This window comes from Dryobates pubescens, chromosome 16 (assembly GCF_014839835.1).
Source record: "Dryobates pubescens isolate bDryPub1 chromosome 16, bDryPub1.pri, whole genome shotgun sequence".
In the NCBI taxonomy this organism is placed as follows: Eukaryota; Metazoa; Chordata; class Aves; order Piciformes; family Picidae; genus Dryobates; species Dryobates pubescens.
Window position 1 is genome coordinate 7,761,820 of NC_071627.1, and position 25,531 is coordinate 7,787,350.

Here is a 25,531-nt window from a genome sequence, read left to right on the forward strand (position 1 = left end):
CCTCACTCCAAGAAGGACATTGAGGGGCTGGAGCTGGCCCAGACAAGGGCAACAAAGCTAGTGAAGGGTCTCAAGAAGCAGCCTTGTGAAAAGCACCTAAGGGAACTGCAGTTGGTTAGCCTGGAGAAGGCTGAGGGGAGAGCTCATTGCTCTCTACAACTCCCTGAAAGGAGGTTGGAGCCAGGTGGGGACTGGTCTCCTCTCCCAAATAACAAGTGATAGGACAAGAGGAAACAGGTTCAGGTTGCACCAAGGGAGGTGGAGGTTGGGCATGAGGAACAATTTCTTCCCCCAAAGGGTTATTAAGCCCTGGACTGGGGCAGTGGTGGAGTCCCCATCCTTGGAGGGATTGAAAAGCCATAGAGATGTGGTGCTTAGGGACAGTTTAACAGTTGATTTAGAAGTCTGGGTTAATGGTTGGACTGGATGATCTTAAGAGTCTTTTCCAGCCTAAAGGATTCTACGGTTCTAAATGTTTGGAGTCAGGGGTGCTAAATTGGTTACTGATGCCAGCTGACTGCTGGGGAGCTTCCCAGCAAGAGTATTCTTTCTTTTTGGTTGGGGTTTCTTTGGCTTTGTTGTTTGTTTTTTTCCCCTGGCCTTCATCTTTCTCTGTGCCCAGATTATTCTTTTACCCACCTTCCTCTTTCCAATGGTTTTTGGCATGAGGTTTCTGTTGTGGTTTAGGCCCATTTCCTATGACAAATGAAAAAATCCTGCAGCTGAAGTTTAAACCTGATTATAACAACAAAGAAAATGCAAATGGATAGTCACTAGACTCCAGATTGCCTCCTGTCAGGGCAGGTTTTCCCCCGCCACCCCCAGCTTTCATTTTTTCAGGCTAGAGCTTGGACATCTGTATACTGTTGCTGGATACCTCCAATATCTAGACAGGTCCATATGCTCTTTTAGCTTGTGCCAACAAAGTGCTGGGGCTGGAATCAAGTATCTGTAGGTTGTGCATAGCAAAAATAAAACAGCAGAAGACAGACAAACCTCTTGATAAAAGTCTGTTTTAGACAGAACTGTTCCATTGCACAGTGTGTGTCTGTTTGGGGCTAGAACTTCTGCCTTTGGGCAAACTGGCTGGTTTTATTTTAGCTGGTATTTTATAACGATTTTGAATGTGTTTGTCAGTTTTTACTCTGTTTTATCAGACACTTGTGATAATGTTGTTCACTACACCATGCCTGGGGCAGACTGCATGATTTGGCAGGAGTTCTTCCACTCCTGATCCCTCTCGATGGAGCTTGGTGACTCTGCGGCAGGTCGGTGGCAGGCACAGGATGGACCTTTCCTCACTTCACTTGCAGCTTTTGTGTCACTCAGCAGCCAGCAAGGGAGAGGAATGTCCTTCTTGATATGTGTCTGTTCATATTTGTACACAGAAGGGAAATGATGTAGATGAGGACATACACGTAAGTGTCACGGGGCAGCCAGTGCTATTTCAACATAAAGAGCTTTCACTGCCCTCACTGGCAACTTTCTGAGCCTCTATCAATGCACCCCTTTGTTTTCACAGCAAATGAAGAGCAAATAACCTAATTGACTGTTTGCTTTAGCAGACTGCTCCTAACTTGGGAGCGAGGACTCCAGAGGTGATCTGGTGGAGTGGAGCTGCCTGAAATTACCCAACACGGTAGCCAGGCTGTGGTGCTCCTAGCCCTGCTGTACATCCTCGAGTGTGAAATATTTCTTAGTTCAGAATTTCCACCTGTCCTCCATGCAGCCCTTGCCGTGGACATCCCATAAAGTGGCCTGAGTTGAGAGAGGTTCCCATCCCTTGGGAACTAAAGGTAGGGAATCGTTAATCTCCGCAGCCAGAGCTGTGGTTCAGTCTGCTCCAGGGAGCAGCTGGGGCTTCTCATCCTCCTCTTCTCTGCATGTTAATATGATCCTAAAACCTTTCAATCTTAAGGCTCACCGCATTCACAGCACATTCACACCAGCACTCAGCACATTAGAGACCATCAAAGATGTGTGACAGGGAACGTGCAAAGCAAGGCAAATTGCCACTGAAGGTGTAGCCAGAGTAAAGAAAGCATTGCTTCCCCGCATTGAAAATGCTTCCCATGTGCTTCGGTCTTGTTGATTAAGGCTGAAAAAGAGGGGGGTGACTGTCATGGTGACCTCTGTAATTGCTTGCAGGCACATGGCTTTCTAGTTCTACCCTTCAGGAAAGGTCTGTGTGTGGAAGGAGAGCCATGCTAGCCTTGAGCTAGAGAATAAAGATGGAGATTCACTTTTAAAACTTGCATTATGATAGATCAGAGAAGTAAAGATTCACATGCTTCATTCCTGCAGGTTACCACTTCTGAAGCTCTAGGAGCATGTGCAGTGGGGAGCTTTGCCTCAGAAGGAGCAAAATTAGTGGCACAAGACAAAGCAACCACTTGCTTCTTGTTTTGAATTTGCCATTTCACATTTTCTGGGACTTAACTTCAGAAATTGAAATTTTGAGCTGCAAGAGGCTGCTCTAGACAGCAGATCAATGTTCTTATCTTTGTAGCTGATCAATGTTGGGCCATTCAAAGAATCACAGAATTGTTAGGGTTGGAAGGGACCTCAAGGATCATCCAGTTCCACCCCTCCTGCCATGGGCAGGGACACTCTCCACTAGATCAGATTGCCCAAATCCAGCCTGGCCTTAAAAACCTCAAGGGATAAGGCTTCTACCACCTCCCTGGGCAACCTGTTCCAGTGTCTCACTACCCTTCATGGTGAAGAACTCCTTCCTAATATCTAATCTAAATCTCCCCTCCTCCAGCTTGGATCCCTTCCCCCCCAGTCCTATCACTCCCTGACACCCTAAAAAGTCCCTCCCCAGATTTCTTGTAGCCCCCTTCAGATGCTGCAAGGCCACAAGAAGGTCTCCTCGGAGTCTTCACTGAACTGAACAATCCCAGCTCTCTCAGCCTGTCCTCACAGGAGAGGAGCTGCAGCCCTCTGCTCATCCTCGTGGCCTTTCTCTGGATGCAAATATGTCATTTCCCTGCAAAAGGAAAACTTGCACAAAATGATTAATTATCTTTTTTCCTCTCTGATTTCAGACATTTACTGAACCATCCCAAACATGTCCTGCTCAGGAAGTTAATCATCAGAATAAGCATATATGGTAAAAGAGCCTGGAGAGTTTCTTCCCATTGAGGGATCCCAGAACATTTTGTTTCCCTCTAGCCAGGCAGAGAATTAGTTTGTGCATCTTCCTTGTGGTGTGCTAGCCACACACTTAGCTAGCAGTTGGTGCCAATGATGTGAATGAGTCTCTGCAGGGGATTTTTTTTTTTGTTTCCCAAAGCCAAGAAATCAAACCCAATAATGTAACAGTTCTATTGGAGAACAGGGGGAAGGAAATCACCAGGCTGCAATAAAACTCACAGGAATAAGAAATATATAGAATACATAACATGCAAGTAAAAAGTAGCTCAGTGGATGAAGATTCTGTATCATTCCCACTGGGAGAGGTGAGGAAGTTGAGTTTTACCCTGAAGAATCTGGGATGTGGACATGGTGGTGAAAGGCATGAGATTAAAAGACATGTTTGGGAGTGTCAGCGAGGCAGAACAATTGAGGGAACATACCAGGAGGAGGAGACGTACTTTGCAATTCAGCTGATCTACTCCAATTCACGGATGTTTGAGGCAGCAACGTGTAATCTCCTGAGATTGCAGCTCGGCTGTATAAAAAGCAAGGCACCTTCAGTTCTTCTGTGAAACCACAGCTAGTGCTATTTTTCAATAGCCAAAAAAACTAAGCAGTAAGTAATGCTACTTTATTTGGGCAGAGTGCTACAATCCAGACAAAAAGGAAGCAAATTTTCCCCTCCTCACAGACAATAGGCATCCTGCTTGGCCACATCCTTTAATCCCAGCCCTGAAATTACTCACTTGTGAAAGCTGCTTAATTGTGTTTAACTACGTAGGCTTTACCATGGGAGACACAGGCTGTAACACCAGTGAGCAGTTAGGATCCTGACACTCGTTTCCATTGTTCTCCAGGTATTTGGGAAACTAAACCTGACAGCTAAAATCGCCCTTGGAGTAATTGCAGCTATTAGAGCCGTTGCCTTCCCAAATTCAGGTATTTTTGGAGTGAGGAAAGTCTTTTTTTCAGGGGTCAGTTAAGATAAGCAATTAAATTGGGTAACAGCTTTGGTTCCTGCTTACCTTCCCGCCCCATGCATGTCTGTGGGCTGATGTACAAGAAATAATTTGTGTTCAAAAGAAAAAGGAAGTCTTAGGCTAGTGATTTTATTTCCATGTCGAGTGCCCACTTCTGTGCTGAGTGCAGGAATGCAGAACAGCAAGAACAGGTGGTAGAAAGAGTTACCTTCTAAAAAGTAAGATCAGGATTAAATCATGACAGATCCATGAGGACTGCCATAAGCACAGATTTGAGTTATGCTTTTTATTCTAGTCCTCTAGTAAGTTTTTTTGTTCCTGATCACCTCCACTTGAGGAGTGTCAACTACCCTTTTACATGATCTTCAGCTGTAAACTGAGCTGATAAAGAAAACACACTGAATTTGCTGTTACACCTCTACTAAAAAACATGAAGGAACAAAAAATAACCAGAATCTCTTAATAAAGAAGTATTCATGCTTCAGTTCTTTCCTACTTGCTTCCCTTCAGTTACTCAGGAGAAGTTTTTATCTGATTTGGGTTCCTGGCAAGGGATCTCAGAAGATTCCCACACTACTGGAAATAATATTTGATGTACTCAAGTTGAAGAAGGATAGCATGTTCTGCCAAATAACCAGTACAAACTCCTGACCTTTGGAACAATAATAGACATGATATTTGGAAATGTTAATTTTACCAGGGAAGTTCAAAATGAAGTAAAATAAATAAAATATTAAGACTTGATAGACTTTATGGGACCGAAACCATCTCTTGATTGTATTTTTAAGGGCTTCTTATGCTGTCTCTCCAGAGAGATGGCTTGTAAGATCCAGGCTATCCATGGCGCTGTTATTGTGCCTGCAATGATACTAGGCACAGAACCAAAAAAAAGTCCTACAGCTGAGGAAATGTCAAATTTCCTCAGATTTTTCTTTGAAGGAAACACTAGAAATATTATAAACCAACTTGGAACGGCCAACGAAGTCCTTCAGGACAACAAAGCCAATTGTGCTGTAAAGGACAAGTGGTAAAGAGAACGGGAAGGAATAGCTGGAGAAAGGGAAGAAACAAACTCACTCTTGTTTATTAGGAAGGAAAGAGGAAAAAAAAACACCACAACAACAAAGGACAAACACAATCTGTGTGCTTGCAGAGCTTTGATCTCTTAAATTTACAGAACTGGACGTGGGGGAAGGAAGGAAGGAAGAAATCTTCTGAGGCATGTTTGATACATGGCTGCTTCCTGATGTCCTTGAGGGTCCTAGAAATCCAGGTCCTGAGACGACCTGAGAACTGGCCCAGGTCCACTTTGTAAAAAACCCACAGTACTTCTGAGCCATGCAACCGGTTTTTATTTAAGGCTAAGATATAAATTGTGTAGGTTGGGCTTTTCACCCTTGTGCTGCTGAGACCTTGGTGAGCAAAGTACGGCTGGGGTCATACATCTGGGGAATCTCACAACCCCACAGCTCTGGGCCTGAAGACTTTTAGAAGCTCAAGAACCAAGAAGGTAAATGTTTGATGGACTCTGTGAGGACAAGGTGAGAATGCACATGAAGTACAGGATTAACAGTGAACAAACAACATCCTAATGTCTGATGTTGTGACAAGAAAGCTATCCCTGCCTGTGGAAACTCCAATTGAAGAAGTATAGAGGCACAGAATCATTTTGGTTGGAAAAGACCTTTAAGATCAGAGTCCAACCAGTAATCCAGCACTGCCAAGTCGCCACCAAAGCATGTCCCTCAGCACCACATCTACACAGCTCTGAATACCCTCCAGGGATGGGGACTGCACCGCCGCTCTGAGCAGCCTGGGCCAGGCCTTGACAGCCCTTCTGGGGAAGAAATTGTTTGTTATAGAATGTCCAACCGAAACCTCCCCTGGTGCATCTTGAGCCCATTTCCTCTTATCTTGCCACTTGTTACTTGGGAGGAGGGACGAATACCCAATGGAAACACAATTAATGCCCAAAGTAAGTTGTTTCAGGTGTGAAGGCAGACAAGAAGGTGTTTCTAGAAGGACTTTGGCAGGTGCTCTGTGGGTGGCAGCAGGCTGTGCGGGGCCAGCAGCTCGTGAGGAGATGGCATTTCGTGAGGGCACAGCAGCCCGTGAGCGTACGACTCTTTGCGAGCGAACGGCCATTTGTGACGGACCCCCGCCCCTCACCACGCTCCCGGCCAGCTGCCCCTCCGCGCCCACCCCACTCCCCCCCGCGCATGCGCGGGCGCCTCCCAACCCTCGCGAGCCTTCCCTCGGCGCGGCTCCCTGGCCCCGCCTTCTCCCCACCCTACCCTTCGGGGGGGCGGGGCTCGCCGCAGCCCTTCCCTCCCCTCCGCCACGCCCCTCGCCGTGCTTGCTGATTTTCTGTGTTAAAGAGCCCGCGCTCTCACTTTTCCATCTAGGGGGGGATGTGGGGAAGGAGATCGGGGTAGGGAGCCGGGACGGCGGCGGTAGTTGTTGGCGGCTTGAAGGGAGAAGCGCGGCCAGGCTCCGGGCGCAGAGCGAGGTGAAGAATCCTCTGGAGCACCGTCTCGAAACTCCTCACCCGCCCGCGTCGCTTTGTGAGGCCCCGGCGGGCGGAGCCGTTGGGTGCTGGGGCCGAGCGGGCGGGCGCAGGGAGTCCCGCTCCGGCCGGTAACTTCCCGCAGCCCGCCCGGACTTTATCTCCGCACGGCGGGGCCGCTGCTGTAGCCACCGTCTCCTGCGCGATGGGGAACGGCGCCGGCCGCCGGAGGAACGCGGCGGTGGGAGCCGGCGCCACCTGCCCCTCACGCCGCTGCTGAGCCGGCAGCCGGAGGCTCGCTCCGAGCGCCGCGGAGGAGCCGCCCGCCTGGTGAGCAGCCAGCCCGGCGGCGGGCACCGCGCCCGCCCCGGTCCGGGGCCTGCCCTCCCCCGCCGGGGCCCGCTCCCCTTCTCCCGCCTCGGCCTTCTCCTTTCCACTCCCCTCCCTGCCGCCTGCCCCGCGGCGGCGTGCGAGGCCACCAGGCCTTTCCCCCGGTCCTCACCGGCCCCCGCGGCGTGGGGAAAGTTTCGGGGCGCTTTCCCGGCCCGCCACGGGGGCAACGGCGGGGCCGGGCCGGAGCTGCCGAGCGGGGACCGCGGCTGCTCGCTGTGTTGTTGTGTTCCTGGAGGCATCGCCCCCCGCCAGCGAATTCCCAGGAGTTGCGGAGCTGGAGGAGCAGGGCAATAGAATGAGCGCTCCTGTGGACCCCAAGATTAAACAGGCTTTGCGAAAGAAACCAGCAGAAAGGACTCCGGAGGTAAGAGGTGGAGGCTGCAGCTCACTCCCTGCTGGGGTTTTTTATTTCTATGTTAATTTTTCTTTGGTGTAAATCCGTATCCTGACAGGTTTTCTGCTCGGCGCTGGGGTTCACGGTGTTTGCATGCTACACAAACGCGCTGCTCGCTCACAAACTTCTGTTTAGAGTTTGGTTCTTTCTCTCTTTCTTTCTGCTTTCCCAAGTTGGACCTCTGGAGACTAGCAGTCTTTAAACACCCTGGATATAGATATGAGGTGCTTGAAGAACCACTTCAGGCGGGCTGTAGGAAGAAGAGGAGGAGGCAGATGACTGAAAAGGAAAATTAGACATGTTTCAGTGATGCAAAACTTCTGGGAAAAGTTAGGGAGCTGAAAGACTTTCCTTACCTGCACAGTGATGCAGATTTAAACAAAACCAAGCTAATTATGCTTCCCAGAATTCATAAAGGGATGCTTCTCCACTGAGTGGGAGGGTAGAAAAGTGCAAGGCTGGTTAGCTGCAATAAAACAGATTTTCCAATGAGCTACCTTCTCTGTCCCTTCCCCGCGAGCCAGTCTGTGATCAGCCATGGAGTTTTGGGCATGGTAATGGCATGGAGCATTAATTTAATAACAGAAAGTGGTAGCATTTGCATTTCACTGATTGCAGTTTGCCTATTCTATTTTTTTTTTTGTTTGTTTCCCTTGCAGTGATTTTTATGTACTCAAGAATTAGTGATATGAAATGATACACTCTCGAGGTTGTCCCTTTGAGACTGGGAAACATCTGTTCTCCCTTGATACTTCTTGGAGAGCAGAACGTCCTGCCTGGTCTTCCTTATAAGTTAATTATCAAAGGGTTTCTCAGGGAGAGCTGCTCCAGAGGCTGCTCTAGAGTAGTCCCAGCAGGACAGAGATCCCGGTTCCACTTCAGGTCAGCCCTGTGAGTGGCTAAAATAGACTTGTTCAATCCCAGTGTTTACTTGCCTTGGGACATGGGATATGTTCCTCCTTGTCTCTTTGCTCCCTAAATTAATAATGAGGCAGTCTCTCTGTTCTTTCTATTCTCTTACTTTTATTGCTTTTCTCATGCTTCAGACCTTTCTTTTCTTCAGCTGTAGTCTTCACTTAGCAAAATTCATTTACCAGTGTGGTTTGCAGTGTTGGGCAACTGGGTTCATCAGAGAAGTGTCATTCATGAGCTGGCATACCATGCTGGCTCGTCACGGGTTGGCCTTTGGGGAGCAGGTAATGTGGCCTGACCCAAACATCTACCCACTGCTGCTTCATGCAGTACTGACATCTCAGTCATCTGCAGGGCTTTTTGTTCACTTTCGGGGTTTCTAGGCATCCCCAGTTTTCCCCCCAGCAATTGTCATGTCACCTGTATTTTGGCCAAAACTGCCTTAAAATAAGTATTTCACTTAACCTCATAGCGTTAAACTGTCAGCTGTCGTGAGGGGTGTGTGTGGGTCTGTGCAGATTCCCATTGGGGCTGACATCACGGGTGTGTGCAGGGTGGAATTTGCCAGGGTATCTCAGTTGTAGAAAAAGGAAATCCAATCATTTCTAAGCTAAGGAATAGCATCTCTAAAGTGATTTAAGAAAAATAATCTTAATTCCCTTGTTAATCTGGTCCTTTTTTGGCAGGCACATAGAGACACTGCTCAGTGAGACTACTTGTGATTAAAGTTAAACCTGTACTTAAAACTTGGCAGGATCAGGGCCTCTGTTCTTGCCTGTTGCCAAGTGGATAATTACAGTCAAATGACTTTTGATTTTTGGGGTACATTTGTTTCTATATATCTTGAAATGAGCCAGATCATGAAAAGCTCTTCCCTCCTTCAGTAGCAGGATGTATCTGGGGGTACCCTCTGGATCTGTGCTGTTTAGACACAAAATGAAAAGTTGAACCTCCCTAGCACAGCCAGATTCCCTAAGCATGTGCTCTGAGAGGTGATGTCAGATGGATATAGAGATAAGGGAAACAGAGGAAGCAGTCACAGTGCTATGTATTTGATACTATTTTTTAAACCCTGCTGAGCATCCCAACTCATCAACGTGCTTCTGTAGGCAGCAGGGCTCATCTCAGGGAAGTCAAAACCTGCTCAGCACAGCCCTTGGGGTCAGATCCCAGTTTCAGGTGTCCCTGAGCTGGATGTACGAGCTGGTGACTCCTGTCTGGAATTATCCAGTTGTGCACAGACAAAAAGTGTGGCTTCATTTCTCCCCTCCTACTCTCCTAGAAAGGTATCATCAGCTCCTCCCACATGAAATCAGCTGCATGGGGCTGCTAGTGCCCTTTGCCTGCATTTTTATACAGGAAACCCCCCAGAATTCCCCAAACCACGGCTGGTATGTTGTGATAAACCAAAGCTGCTTGACCACATGAGTTTCAATCTTTTTCAGTCCTTTTGTGACCCCCTCTCTTTCTCTTGTCCAGCATTTTATGGGAACACTTTACCTGGGCATTACAAATTACAGGGTTGGGGCTGTGCTGATTTAGTAGCATCATCTGGTCCTTCATAACTATCATCTGTCTATTGCACTGGAAAAATACAGATAGATAATGCAGATTTCACTTACAAATGATAGAAACATCCACATTAGTTAGCTATTTATTTTAGGACTTTCTATTGACAAAACATTGTCATTTGTAAGATCTGAGGAGCTAAGCAGGGAGCTAGTTTAAATATTGTAAAAATTTACTTATTTTGGAGAATTCTCTCTGGCTTGCAGAAGTAAAAGTTCTCATTCTTGATGCTACAAATATTTTTGTTTGGGGGAAAAAAAAATATCTCTCTGTTAGGGCAAGTTTTCAGTGTTGTGGTAACATTCCAATGTGTGCTAATTGTTAGAGTGTATAAGTTATGCATATTAGACATGTACACACTTGATGATTTTTTTTTTTGGGTTGTTGTTGCTCAGATGCTTTATGTCTTTAAATATTCAGTTTGTTAGGTGAGGGGGAATTATGTTGATGAACTCAGCTTGTGGCTGACATTTAATGATGTATATACATTTTTTAGATAGTTGCTCTTCTCTTACTCAATTTAGAATCTTTCTTTGGTGCTATCTAAATTTGGAAAATCTTCTGAATTTGTTTCTTTATTGTGCAATCATAGAATAGAATTATAAAGGTTAGAAAAAGGCTCCAACACGAGCAAGTCCAACTGTTAACCCAGCACTGCCACTAAACCCTGTCCCTCGGCCCCACATCTCCATGGTTTTGAATGCTTCCAGGGATGGGGACTCCACCACTGCCCTGGGCAGCCTGTTCCAGGACTTAACCACTCTTTAAGTGAAGAAGTTTTTCCCCATGCCCAACCCCAACCTCTCTGCTGCAGCTTAGCCTGTTTCCTCTCATCCTGTTGCTTGTTTCCTTTCCTCCCTCTGCCCTGGTGCATCATAAAACTGGGCGGATCGATGATGCAAGCTGGCTTTTCTTGTGAGAATTCTTGCAGAATTCTTTCAGCTTGTGGACTCATGCCTGTGTCTGTGGCATGTTTGCCAGGCCAGGATGCAAGTTCCACTTCAGCAAAACTTAGGACTCATTGGTTACATAGGTTGACTGTGACCACGTGCTGACACTCAGTATGAATCTGTCTCTCAGGTTCAGCCTGAAAGTGCAGAATTTGCCAGAGTTCTCTCAGATCTCGGTTTGATAATAACAGATTGTCCTAACAAATCATCCCTTCTGTGTCTTGTCAGATGGGGGAAACCCTTGCAGTAATTGGACACTGAATCACTTTCAAACCCAACAAATCAAAACCTCTCTTTAAGCTGTAGCATTTCATGCATTTGTTCAATATTTACATTTGTCTTCCAGGGCTGTGCTGCTGTGTGTGTGGTGTTAAAGGCGTGAGGATTTGTACACAGCAGTTCCTGCAGGTTGGGAGCGTGGGGTTAATGTGCTTCCGCGCAGCGTTTTAGGTTCGTCTTGCACGGTGTCCTGCTTCTTTCTTGTGTGACATGTGGGGGGTATTAAATTAGTAATTTGGAATATTTTAATAAAAGAAACAGTTTGCTCAAAGCAGTAGGAGGGCAGGAAGAATGTTTATCCCACCGTGTGTGCGCTCATTAAAGGTCTCATTTTTGGAGGCTCAGAATTCCTTATCAGATCCGTACAAAGCCTGTGATGTTAGTCTTTTGGGGAGCGGTTTCATGCCTACCACAGATAAGGTCTCAGTGGCTGATAGGGCAACGTAACAAATGATAATGCTCCCTTTTCTTTCTATTTAGTACAATTTTTTTCCCTCCCTTTCCCCTCTCCTGTGAGCATGTTCTCTTCCATTTTTAATGGATCCTTTTCCCAGTGTTTTGCTTCTTCATGACTTTGTTCGAGACGCTATTTCCTTTCCATGCTTCAGAAAGCTTTGCCTTTATAGCACTTCAAAGAATTAGGAGTTTATACTCTGAGCTTTTTGTGTTTTCCTAACTTTGTCCCCTTGCAGTAATTGTTGATTAATGTTAATTCAGCTTTATTTGGCAATTCTACCTCTTCCTTCTCTTCCTGTTCCCTTTTTATTAATACAGTGGAAAAGGATGGGGAGAGGAACCTAATTTGCACAGTTGTGTCATACCGGGGTCTGCTCTTTGGAGTGTGCATGTGCTGCTTCTGGATGGCTCCTATAGGGAGAAATAGATCTGTATGGCTCTAAATCATGCACAAATAGTACATTGATGGGCATTATAAAATGGCTGTAATAAATAAAATAAATTATTGCTGACAGCATAACAAAGGCACTCTTGTACTGTAGCACAGCTGAGCCAAACAGAGGAGAACATCTGCTTCTTGTTTCCAGAAATAACTGGTATTTTGAAGTGGTTTTTTTTTCATCCTTTTTAATAATTTTCTGTAAACTCAGTAGGTGAAACAGGGGATTAGGCTTTGTTAAAATCCATCGTTTCTGCAGTGAGCTTTCAGCAGTGTTCATGTCACAGTGGTGTTGTTTTTGGATAGCCTCTTAACATTACAACTGCAGTATTGCTGCGAAAAACCCCAAACAAACCCAAGCTCCATGCTTGCAGTGATCTTAAAGCTGAAAAGAAATTTGTATTAAATGAAGTGGCAGATGCTGGTTTGTATTTAATAAAAATTCCTTACTGTTAGTATGTGGGCCTCCAAAACAGGGGAAAAGTGGTGGAAACCTGACTCCTGCTATAATTTTCTGCTACCTAACCTCTGTCTTATAATTTCATTCCTTTTTCCTTTTTCTTTCTTTCTTTTTTTTCTTTTTAGTGATAGATTCTTTTCTAGATGATGTTTTATAACAGTTCTGGAGCTCAGACTGAAGATAACCAGCAGTTACCTGATCTAAAATACTCCAGGTTCTTCTCTAGTTCTGTGCTTTGGTATCTTTGCCAGAGAACCTCCCCAAATTGTGTGTGCAAGATGAACTGACCAGTGCTATGGAACTTTCATCCTTTGCACTTCAGAGTCTTGGTTCTGTGTTTGCATGTGACTTGTGCTTGGGAGATGTATTGGTTATCACTGGCTGATAACCAGAGTGATAGGGAGCACGTCCTGACATGCCTGCAATTCACTACTGATAAATTCCTGCCTGGTTCATTGTGTACCTTATGCAGATTGCCTTTCTGTGCTCAGAGGACAACAATTATTATTTACACTTACATGAGCATAAATTCTTATAATAATTCTGCATATTTTCTAAGCTATCCTAGAACCGTGGAATGCGAGGGGATGGAAGGGAGCTCTAGAGATCATTGAGTCCAACCTTCCTGCAATGCAGGACCACTTAGGCACTTAAAATGACTAAAAAAAAACTCAAATGGAGAAAAATCAGTTGTTTTAGTAGCAAAGCTGCTGAGGAACTGCAGCTTTAGAGAAGGACTTGAGAGTATGTACACTTGGTCCTCTGCACTGTCACATTGATGTGATGTTCTGTCAGGGGTTTTCCTAAACCTTGAGGTTTTTCTTGATTATTAGATTAGTCTCTTTAAATAAAATGTGTTGTAAAGCTTTCCTCTTTACAACCTTTGAATAAAATTAAAGTTCAGAGTAGTGGTACCTGGGGAGTAACACAGTGGATATCGTATGGGTGGCTGAGAGTTCTGGAGTCTAATTCAGCAGCAGAAAATAATTGTTAACGGAGCAGGGCTTGAAATTCTTTACGACTTTTAATGCAATAGTAATAAACCTTCTCTCTTCCTCCTGTGCTTCTCTGCTGCATAGCTTTCAGCTGAAGGTAAAACAAAACCACATTTATTTTTTTTTTCCAAGCTGCTCATTACACTAATGTGTTTAAGCTCATGATAAATACAGCGTTGACAATCCTGGAGGATTGTTCGGCAAGCCTCAGAGCTTTGGGAGAGCTGCATCTCTTCAGCTGTCAGCTTGGTGGGTTGAGGTTTTGAGTGCTTCCATTTTCCTCTGTTTTTGTTCTGTAAGGGTGCTTTGGGTGGGTAGTTCATAGAATCATTCTATGGTTTGTATGAGAAGGGACCTCTAAAGGTCATCTAGTCTAGCCCCTAGTCAGCAGGGACATCTGCAACTTGAGGAGATTGCTCAGAGCCCCGAACAACCTGACCTGCAATTGTTCCAGGGATAGGGCATCTCCCACCTCTCTGGGTGACCTGGGCCAGGGTCTCACCACCCTCGGTATCAAAAATTTCTTCCTTCTCTCCAGTCTGAATCTCCCTCTTTCAGTTTAAACCATTACCCCTTGTCACAACAGATCCTGTTCGAAAGTCCGTCCCCAGATTTCTCATCAGCACCTTTAAGCACTGAGAAGCCACCAGATGGTCTCCCTGAAGCCTTCTCTTCCCCAGTCTAAAATCCTCCAACTCTCTCAGCCTGGCCTCACAGCAGAGGGCTTGCAGTTCTTCTTGTAGCCTCCTCTGGACCTGCTGCAACAGGTTAATACCCTCTTGTGCTGAGGACTCCAGAGCTAGCTGTCTCTTGCTATTCTGTTTCTTCATCCAATGTAGTATTGTGACTCTCCGTCTCTGTTAGACGTGTGGTTTTCCTGTAATGAAGAAGCCAAGCATGCAATCTCCTGTACTGCCTCATGAAAATGTTTCTTTTAGCATTACTCATAGAAGCATGGAATGGCTCAGGTTGTTAAGGACCTTACAGATCATCTACTCCAACCCTGTCTGCTATGGGCAGGGATGCCTTTCAACTAGACTTGGTTTCCCAAGGTCTCATCCTATCTGGCCTTAAATACCTCCAGGGAGGGCACATCCATAGCCTCTCTGGGCAGCTTATTCTAGAATCTCCTCGAAGAGCTGCTCCTTCCTAAACCCGTTCTCAGTTTAAAACCATCCCCCCTTGTCCTGTTGCTGGACACCCTTATGAAAAGTCCCTCTGCAGCCTTCCTCTAGGATTCCTTCAGGTACTGGAAGGCAGCTCTAAGGTCCCTCGAAGTCTGTTTTCCAGGCTGAACTACCCCAGCTCCCTCAGCCTGTCCTCTTAGCAGAGGTGCTCCAACCCTTGGATCATCTTTGTGGCCCTTCTCTGGACTAGTTCAAACAATTCTGTGTCCTCCTTATGATGAGGACTCTGGAACTGGACACAGTATTCAAGGTGGGGTTTCACCAGAACAAAGTAAAGGGGCAGAATTCCCTCTCTTGCCCTGCTGGCCACACTCCTCTTGATGCAGCCCAGGACATGGTTTGCCTTCTGGGCTGCACGAGGGTACTGCTGGCTCATGGTGAGCTTTTCATCAATCAACACCCCCAAGACTCTCAGGGCTGCTCTCAGCCCACTCTGCACCCGGGCTGGGCTTGTGGCTGGGGTTGGCCCAAACCAGCTGCAGGGCTTTGCGCTTTGACCTGCTGAACCTCATGCAGTTGTCACTGATGCCCTTCTCAAGCCTGTCAAAATTTTTCTGGATGGATCCCTTCCCTCAAGTGAGTCCAGCACACCAGAAAGCAATCTCAGGCTTCAGTTCACAAAGTCTTACTTAAGCTTTGGAGTTTGGCTGCTCCAGTGCAGTTGTTCTGATTCCCGTGTGGACCCATTGCTGTGCCTCTTTCTTGGCCAGAAGTACTCCACAACCTGAATTATTTGGGTGCTGAAACATATGCCAGATTATCACTAGTTGCAACCTTAAATCCAGCACACTTTCTGAAGCTCCAATCAACCCTAAATTAGTTGTTTCAAATGAATCAAAATACAGTATTGGAGCATGTACCAGGTTTTAACTACATATTAGTATGTCAATATTCAGCTGTCAGTGCTTCAGTGTCTGTCTTAGGAGAAGCTTTAATATATTTTTGACCAGTTTTATAAGCTTGTTTCTGTGGTGCTTTCAGCAGGGAGGCTAAATGTGTTGCTCACATTAGTCTCTTTTTGATTATTTCTGTCTCAAAGACACAAATAACATTATGTTGTGCCTTGGACAAGGTACCCTCTTTAGAGAGGAGAGCTTCTAGTTTGGCTGTTCTGCAGCTGTTGTCTGGCTTGGAATACCTGGAAAGAAACTTCTCTGGTGGTTCACAGGAAGCAATTTGTTTTTTATTCCTCCCCAGCTTTTTTAACAGTTGAGTCCTGTTGACTTCAGTCAAATAGAGATTCATGGTTCCAACCAAATAAATCAGGGTTCAGAGCACTGTTTTAGCTTTGAATATATACACTGGTTTTAGTGAAGGGTTGTTAGCAAACAGACTTTTCTTTAAATGCAGAGTCTTGCTTAACAAAGTTTCCTTGTTGAAAGAATTTAATATTAAACAAGTAGAGAAAATAGCATGATTGTTGCTGGCTGGGTGGATTTTGTTAGAGTCTGTCTCTTCCCCAGATTTGAGGGGAAGGATGTGGAAGGTTCTTCTGGAAAGGAAAATTTGGACAGGAGTGGAAAAAAACAACCCTCCTGGAAACAGGGAAACATTGTGATGCTTAGAGTGTCCTGAAGTAAGTGTATGAATTCTTCTAATTAATTATTTTTTGGAAGAGCATTATGAACCACAGCTGTGAAAGAGTTAAACCCAAACCCACCAAAAATCCCTCCCCCAAACCCTTTTCTTTCTCACTTTTCAGGTTGAGTGAAGTGCCAAAGAAAAACTTGTAATAAAGCATCAGAAAAAACAGATTAGGCTGAACATTTGTTGTTCATCACCTAACTTAGTGTTAATGACACACTTACAGTTCTTCCATCTAATGGCTCTGACTTTATGGTTTCTTGTCTCCCCGGCAGCTGAGGTCCAACCAGGGCTTTTTCATTGGTTAAATAAGTGTCTGGTGCTTGAGTCATTAAGGTGTAAAGTCACCAGTATTATGCCTGGAAGTGTCCCAGTGGTTGGCTTGGTATCATGTGTTAAAAGTCATTATGGTCACAATGGTTTCTAAAGCATTACTCTTAAATATGGGTCTGTGAAGGGTTCTTGGTCATAGAATCATAGAATGCACCGGGCTGGAAGGGACCTTTAAAGGTTGTCTAGTGCAACCCCTTTCAGTCAGCAGGGACACCCCCAACTAGATCAGGTTGCTCAGAGCCCCATCAAGCCTGACTTTAAGTGTCTCTAAGTCTTTCCCAGGCATGGACAGAGCTGTGGATTTTTGTCTGCAGTGGCCACTCAGACCTGCTTCTCTAAACCAAACATCTTAGTACCTGCTGGTACGAATCTCAGCAGAGTTTCTAGCCTCCACCTGTGCTGATACTGTGCTGGGGAGTGTCTTTATGTCTGTGGTTTTGTGCAGATGTTGCCTCTGTGACAAGTGATGCGTTTTGGTTTTGTGTGCAGAATTGTACAGAACTGACAAGGAGTGATGGTTTTAAGCTAAAGGAAGGGTGATTTAGACTGGATATGAGGAGCAAATTTTTAACAGTGAGGTTGGTGAGACCTTGGCCCAGGTTCCCCATAGAAGTAGGAGATGAACCATCTCAGGTCAGGTTGTTTGGGGCTCTGAGCAGCCTGCTCTAGTTGCAGATACTCCTGCTGACTGCAGGAGGGTTGCACTAGATGACTTCTAAAGGTCTCTTCCAACCCAAACCAGTCTGGGATTCTATGAAATAGAAGGGTTAATATAAATTAGGCACCTTGGTGCTTTCTTCCTACCTGTTTTGTTCTGCTCAGTAGCCAGTGAGAACCAGCTGAGTTCATTCATTTTCAGTTCCCATCTCTTGGGTCATGAGTAATGCAGATTCCTTTGTGTAGTGTACACTCTGCTGTGGATAACATGGATGTATTAAAGAGAAGATGAAATTGCAGTGTGCTAATAGCTGTGGACAAGGGCTGATGTGCATTGGCATTGTTTGCAGAAGGTTCAGGGTTTGTGTTGAGTGAGTCACTCAGTTAAACATGACCAGGTAAAAAGCCATTCCACTGTCCTTGTTTGTCTACTGGATGTAATTTCATTTCCAATTCTGATTCATTAAAATGAAGTGGTGAGTAGGAATGTGGTTCTGTTGTGCACTAGGAGTGAATGGGTATTTTCAAGCATGGTCTTGGCCTCTTGGAACTTGTAGTCCTGTAGGAAAGGCTGAGAGCCCTGGGGCTGTTGAGTCTGGAGAAGAGCAGCCTGAGGGGGGATCTCATCAAGAGATAAAGGGTGGGAGGCCAGAGGATGGGGCCAGACTCTTTTCAGTGGTGCCCAGTGATAGGGCAAGGGACAGTGGGCACAAACTGGAACCCAGGAGGTTCCATCTGAACAGAAGGAGAAACTTCTTTGTTGTGAGGGTGCTGGAGCCCTGGAGCAGGCTGCCCAGAGAGATTGTGGAGTCTCCTTCTCTGGAGAGATTCCAGTGGTCCCTTCCAATCCTTACCATGCTGCAATCTCAAAGCGCTAGTCCAGCTGACCTGAGGAGCGCACAGGTAGGTCTCGCTGTGCTTGACCTCCAATGAAACCGAGGAACACAGCTGTGTGCTGTCTGGTCTTGTAGTTTTAAGCACTTCTTGTATTTCAAAAAGGGTGGAATTTGTGAATCTAAACATCCTAATCAGTCACACTGAATGCGTAGTATCTCTTGTGTGTGTAGTTGCACAGGAAAGTCAGAGTCTGTTGCCTCATCTTACTTTCCCCTGGGTGTAGGGCGTCATTCGAAGGAAGTAGGACCACAACAAAAGCGGGAACAAAATGGTTTGGCTTTGTAACTTGTGTGTCAGTGTCACTTTCTTTGGTCTGTGGCAGCATGTGCTTGTGTGTGGGTGTCTAGGACACATATTGTGTATGGGTTTTAGGTATCTTTCTGAAAGATATGTATGTATAAAATAAGGTATTTAATGGAAATTATATTCTAGACTCTCTTACATCACAGAATCATAGGGGTTGGAAGGGACCTCCAGAAACTGAGTCCAATGCCCCAGTGAAAGCAGGGGCACCCACAGTAGCTTGCCCAGGATCAGAGTGTCCAGGGGGATTTGGAATCTCTGCAGAGGAGATTCCACAGCCTCTTTGGGCAGTCTGCTCCAGTGCTCTATCACCTTCTTCCCTTCACCTAAGTTTAGAAAGTGCAGTCAGGAGATTTGGTGTTGGAGCCTGAGCTCTGACAAGGGTCAGTTGTGTCTGGAGAAGGTGGTGCTGCTGCCCGTAATCACAGTGTGCAAAAACCTCTTGCTGCCTCATGCTTTTGATATATCTCAGCAGTCCCCAGGAAGAGCTCCCACACTTTAGCAAGGGGTTCTGGTGGTCTGTGGGAGACCTGTCCTTCTGGGCTGCTCTTTCTGGTGGCCTTTGTTTTGACATGGGCTTTGACAACACTATCATGTCTCAGCCTTGGGACGCCTTGGTGTGCAGCCCCTCTCTCTGTAGCAGAAAGTTTTCAGGGGGGTATTGGGATGTCCTGAAAGGGGTGTGCATCCTTCCTTTTCTATTTATTTTGTGGGTCCAAGAAGCTGGCTTTAGAAGATGCAGTTGGGGGTTCTGGGGTTTTCTGACCTGGCAGTTTAGTTGTCAACAAGGCTTTTGTGTCTGTGAGGTTACTGTAAAACAGAAACTCTGTTTTCACTGTGGGGTGGCCAGAGCATGCTGGAAGCTTACCCAGATAGTATTTACAGATCCTTTTCAAGCTGTTGGCCAGTGTAACTAAAGAGCAGAGATCACAGCAGCTTGCTTCATGATAATCTTCACTGTAAATTCAGGATTTAGGGCTCAACAGATGTCATTTTGCAGATTAGGTCATATGTTATTGTCCATCAAATATTCCAAGGCATAATTCTCTAAACTCTGATGATGGGGTGGTGGTAAATTTGGCTTGTGAAGGTTGAAAAATGGCTGCTGTTTTTTCAGTGTTGCTGTCAGGGGAAGATTCTTGCTAGTCTGGAATGGCTGTGGGGATCTAGCACTCTGAGCCTGCTGCTGTAGTCACCAGTGAGCAGCTAGTGACTGTAATGTCTCCTTGTTTGTGCTCCAGTCTGCTAAGGTCAGGCTGGTGACCAGGTCATCTAGTAGCTGTGATTTGCAAGTGTCAAGCTTGGTTTGTTTCTTTTCAGAAGGTAATAAGACGTCTGCTTCATAAAAACCTTAAACCTTGTTCAAGGAGCAAGTCAAGCGGGAGAGAGTTGATGGTGGTTTCCCAGTCACCTTCCAGGGAGTGTGTGAAGTGTAGTTGTTCTAAGATTCCTTTTCCTATCCTTGCTTCCAATTACTCTTCCTGAAAAACTGGTTTTTTCATTTCAGTGGCAGCTGTGACAGCCCTGAGAGTGAAACCAGGAATTATGGTGGAGTCCTGGAATTCTTTATTTGAATTTATTTCCTTTAGTAGATGCCTTTCTCTCATGCAGTGGGGTCATGCACTTAGTTTTCTCTGCAGAGTGATAATTCAGCTTAAGGTATTTACTGATTAATTTAAATATGTAATGTAACTTCCCCCCCCTCCTTAAAAACCTATTTTCTATTGCAATACTGTATTGTTTTCTATTGTATTATGGTAATATTGGATTGCTTTCTGTTGTTTTTTTGAGGCCTTGAGCAACCTGGTCTAGTGGAAGGTGTCCCTGCCCGTGGCAGGGGAGTTGAAATTAGATGATCTTTTCAGGTCCCTTCCAACCCAAACCATGCTGTGATTCTATGATCTGGATGTAAACAGTGAATTTCAGGGGTTTAATTATGAAGGGTGTGTTTTACCAAGTTATTTATCTGAGCTAAAAACAAGCCCAGTGCCTTGTTACTGACCCTGCAGTAGGAACTCCTTGGAGATAGTAGAATAGTGAGGAAGGGTGTGGAGGGAGGTGGGGGAGAACTGCGAGTACACTTGGCATTCAGAAAAGATGCCAAATGGAAGAAAAACACATTTCTGCTTTTGTTCTCCCAAACTGCAATGGGTAGAGGGCAAGCAGTCAAGATGTGTAGGTGTTAAATTCCTCATAGAAAGAGTGTTGAAGCCTAAAATACTCCAAGTGGATAGAAAGTCACCATTGAAAAGAAAAACAAATCCAAAACCAAACCAAGAATAATTTGTTGGAAAGAAAAGATCGCCTCTCTTTTTTTCATAAGCTTTCCAGAGGAGTTTTTCTGTGCTCCTGCTTTTGACAAACCTGATTTTTTTTGTGTCACTCTGTGTGAAGAGATCTGGGTGTCTGTTTGTGGCACGAATAGTAGGAAAATAATACTCAGGCTTAACGGGCTTGGGTGTATCTGGGCTGTGGGAGGAAACTGGGGTGAAAGTGCCCAGGTTTTGCCCACTTGTTGCCAGGCACCACTTCTGAGGAACGGAAGGAAGGAAACCAAGTACCTCTAAGCAGTTGTCTAAGTGTCCCTGACGTGCTGCTGTTGCAAGCTTTGATGACGTGCTGCTGGTGCTTGCTCCATGACGTGCCACGGTCTTATAACTCCTGTGTGCAGCTGTGCACCTAGTCCCATCGGAAGTGTGTAAAGAGCTAGCAGTCTTCAGGTGGAAAGGAGTCTCTTGGCATTAAAAGGTGGCTTGTAATGGTCTTCTTAATAGTCTTCTCAAAGCTTCATGCTTGTGAAGACTGCATTTTTGGATCAATCTTCAGTTTGCAGCGTTTCTCCTTGCTCCCCCAACCATGTGCAGAGATTAGTTGTCATCTGGAAGTGTATTGGAGAACAAATCCCTAAGAATCCATGGACCAGTACATAAAGGGTGGCTACCAGGAGGATGGAGACTCCCTTTTTACAGGGAGTTCCATGGAAAAGGCAAGGGGTGATGGGGACAAGTTACTGCTGGGGAGATTCCAGGCCTCCAGGAGAAAATGTTTCCCCAAGGGAACAGTGGATTGCCCTTCATTGGACAGTAGGGTGCTGGGACTTATTTCAGCTAAACTAATACTTTGAAAGATTGGGCCAGATGGTCCTTGAGGTCCCTTCCAACCTGGCATTCGGTGAAGATGCACAGAGCTCTCATGTCCTTGCTTGTTAAGAGCCCTGCTGTTGCCATGAAGTAGTTTTTGCTCACACTTAGTGTTGCTTAGACAAGCTGTGTCTAAAACTAGGAGATGGTCTTCCAGTGACCTCAGGCTCAAAATGTAGAGGGTTTTCCTTTGTCTGCTGAAACTGTGCTACACCCTACTTCCTCTTTTGATGATTTCAATACAGTATTTTGGAAATACCCTCAGTTCAGGGAAGCACAGGCAAATTATTTAGTGTTCTGCATCTGGTTTCTCTGGGTTCCTTAGCTCTGCTAATTATTGGTTATCTTTTAGCATGTTAAGAGAGTCTAGCGAATTCTTGCTATAGAGAACAAAAATAACTGCCCGAAGGGCTTCTCTTTGTAATCTTTTTGTGCCTGATTAAAGCATTGACATTTAAGCAGTCTGCCCGCCAAAGACTGATGAATAACGAGCCTCAAATGTTGGCCCTTTTGGTCTGGAGGGAAAGAATTCTTGTGGTGGTGTGTTGTGTTGCACCCACAGTTTGGTCTTTTGGCCAAATATGAATTCCTACCGAGAGATAGTTCCAGAGGTGGTGTAATGGTTTTCACCCTGACAATTTGCATTTGAAAGAGCTGGAGAGTGAGGTCTGCCTTTGTAAGCTCCATTGTGTGTTTAAGGTGATGGCATCTGCTGCATCTTCAGTCTGGGAGGGCTTTTATGTGCTTGTCACAAAGGGTTGCGCTTGGTGGTGGTCACTAGGTGTTGTGAGCCCTCTAGGGAGGATATTCCGTTTACATCCAGCTTACTTTACCCTGTGTTCAGGGCTCTGTGGAACGTTGTCCAGCCTACAGTAGTCTGCATTGGTTTGGTTAAGTCAAAGTGGCCTTTCCAAGGGTTTCAGGAGGAGTTTCTGTTCCTGTTTCCCATTTGAAGCAGGAAGGAAGCTGGCAGTCCTATGCTAAGCTGCTGACCTCACGTCAAATACATTTGTTGCTTCCATTTTTGCTGGATGGTAGGGCCTCCTTCAGCAGACTCTTTCTTAGATGCTGTTATAAATGACTTAGAAGGTGCTTGATGAAGTTTTCAGGATGTCTTGGTTCTTCCTAACAGATGGTCAGTTGTCCTACAGGAATTAAGGGGCAGAATGGAGATGGTATGAGCATTAAGACGGATCTCTTAGCTTCTGTGTCTGTGCTAAATGACTGTCAGCCTGACTTCTGTGCTGTTGGGCCACACTCTTGGGTAGAATTTCCAGCTCAAGAGAGGAACTTGCCTTGTTTTATTTTCCCCTCTGTACACATTAGCTAAGAGGGTATTAGCTAAATCCCCTTCTTTTAGCTTATTAGCTAAATGAAATTGTGGAGTTTCCTTCTCTGGAGACTCTCCAAAGCCACCTGGACATTGTGATCCTGGGAAACTTGCTCTGCATGACCTTAGGGGTCAGTGGGGTTGGACTAGCTGATCATCTAAGGTCCCTTCCAACCTCTATCATGCTGTACTTATGGACTATAGCAGACTTACAGGTAGCAGATGCTGCATAACCAGTCCGAGTTGATCACAACCACCTTCTTAAAAGCTGAGAATTGCCCTCGCCCATGCTTTGGATCTCTCAAATCCAGCAAGTCAACAGCTTAGGCAACATTGAAGATGCCTGCTCATAACCACCCATTTTCACATCTCTACCTGGCAGCTCTGCCTAGTAGGTACTGGGTTTATCTCAGACTGAGTACCACATGGTTGAAGTACTGTGTAGAGTTAGGTAGTGGTTGGCTTTGATGAACTTAAAGGTCTTTTCCAACGGAAATGATTCTGTGGTCCTAAGGAAAATGTGGCTCCCCAGAATTTGGAGGCTGTGGAGTTCAGTGTTTCGTGGCATGAACAGGACTGTTTGATTTTCCCCAAGCTCTAAGCAAACTTTTGTTAATGTATCTTTATCTGAAATAGTTATGTAACTCTCACAGCTGTGAATGCTGATGTAGTAAAGTGAGAGTAGATACCAGCTCTCCACTCCTGCTGACACGTGTCCAGAGTGCACCAGAGTGAGTGGTACAGTGGAGCGGCTTCTGGAACGAGAGGCTGATTCACTCTCAGCACTTTGCTTTCCAAGGAGACCCAGCAGTGACGTCTGCATTTTCAAGATTATTGTGCAAAGTGTCTGAACTGCAATATCAGATCTTTCCCTATCTCTTGGGAGGGGTGGTCTGGGACCTAGAATGTGTGCTCTCCATAGCCACAAGCATGACTGTCCAGAGATCATGGCGTTGTAAGCTGTTATTGTAACGTGCTGCTGCCAGGTCCAGACTTTGCCTTTCATCACCCTGCACCAATCCTTTCCTTTAATGTGAGCTGATGAGTCAAAAGTCTGAGTCTTAATGCATTGCATTGCTGTTTATGAATCTGACTTTGCTACTCAAGATTAAGTGCAGTTTTAGGTTGTTGGGGTTGTTTTTTTAATCTTCAGTGAAGAATGGCAGTCTTGCTGATTTGTTTAATAGTGGGTTTACTACACCTCCATGAAGGCTGTGCTTGAATAACACTGGAAGAGTGAGGTGTGGGAGGAGTCTCTGGTGTGTTGCATTACAAATTAGTGCTGATCATGGTTTCATTACCTTGCAATGCAAACCCAAGACAAGTCAGTTACAGCCTCTAAAGGTTCTGGTGTCTCCTAAGGAATGGCTGGTTGGAGCAGAAGAGGTTTCCATGTCATCTTGTATCCTGCAACCCAACTGCAGTAGCCCACGCCTCATGTGGAATGGATTAGTAGCTGTTTGATGCAGTATGGAGGTGAAGAAGGCAGTTGCTCTTCATCTTGCCTGTAATTCAGTGGATGTTAGGTTTGTGGCACTTTGGGAAGCTGGGTGCCTGATGGGCAGGCTGCAGGATTTGGAGCTAGAAATTCCTGAGTAACGACCTTATCTCTGGTTGCTTCAGTCCCTGGCTGTTCATTTGCCTGTTGTTCCTCCTAATGTTGGAGTTGTTAATTTTCTTAATGAAAATGATTCCCTTTGTAGCATGCAGCAATGATCAATTGTCAATAGTAGAGGTGTGCACAGATGCCTGTACTACTGATATTTCTGTTGATTTGATTTCAAACTGGGAGCCTACTACTCTAGATATATGAATGTACGTATGGAACATTACTCCTGGGTTGGGATCCATAAGCTTCTCTGTGGTTTATGGCACAGGTGGTGCTGAGAAAGGCAAAAGCAGTTCTTTAAGCAGTGGCAGAGTGTCAGCTGTTGAGTTTTGCTGTGGTGGGTTGTGCTCAAATGGAGCAGTAGGGTAAATCTGGCTTGGGTTTTTGCTGGGAGTGAGGATGCTGAGAGCTGCTAATTATACTTCACTGCTTGGTGAGGGACAGCTGTATGGACAGATATACACAGGGCTGCTAGCATTCCTCTGCATGTCAGGAGGTGTAGCTGTTGTGGCAGTAGTAGAATTTAATTGTGGGAGTCTTCATTGAGGTAACTTACAACTCTAGGGCCACAAAGAGGCTGAGGGCCTGTGAGGAGGAAAGGCTGGGAGCCCTGGAGCTGTTGAGTCTGGAGAAGAGCAGCCTGAGAGGGGATCTGACCAATGCTCAGCAAGAGCTAAAGGGTGGGAGGCAAGAGGATGGGGCCAGGCACTTGTCAGTGGTTCCCAGAGCCACAAGGAGCAAGGGGCACAAACTGAAACCCAGAAGGTTCCATCTGAAGATGAGTAGAAACTTTGGTGCGAGGATGCTGGAGCCCTGGAGCAGGCTGCCCAGAGAGGTTATGGAGTGTCCTTCTCTGCAGAGATTCCAAACTCACCTGGACATTGTGATCCTGGGCAAGCTGCTGTGGGTGACTGTGCTTTAGCAGGGAGGTTAGACTGGATCATCTCCACAGGTCCCTTTTGACCTCTACCATGCTGGGATTCTGGGATTCCCTAAGGGCTGTAACCTTATTGCAGC

The 25,531-nt window shown here is 45.7% G+C and overlaps 1 protein-coding gene across 1 annotated transcript in view; it reads left to right on the forward strand.

Annotated features, from left to right (window-relative positions):
* The first annotated feature begins 7,175 nt into the window (after positions 1–7,175).
* Positions 7,176–25,531, forward strand: part of RAPGEF6 (Rap guanine nucleotide exchange factor 6) — a 142,416-nt gene continuing 124,060 nt past the window's right edge. The window contains exon 1 of the mRNA XM_009896896.2: positions 7,176–7,384. Coding sequence (XP_009895198.1) covers positions 7,316–7,384 — 69 coding nt within the window. The 5' untranslated portion in view covers positions 7,176–7,315. The remainder of the gene's footprint in view (positions 7,385–25,531) is intronic.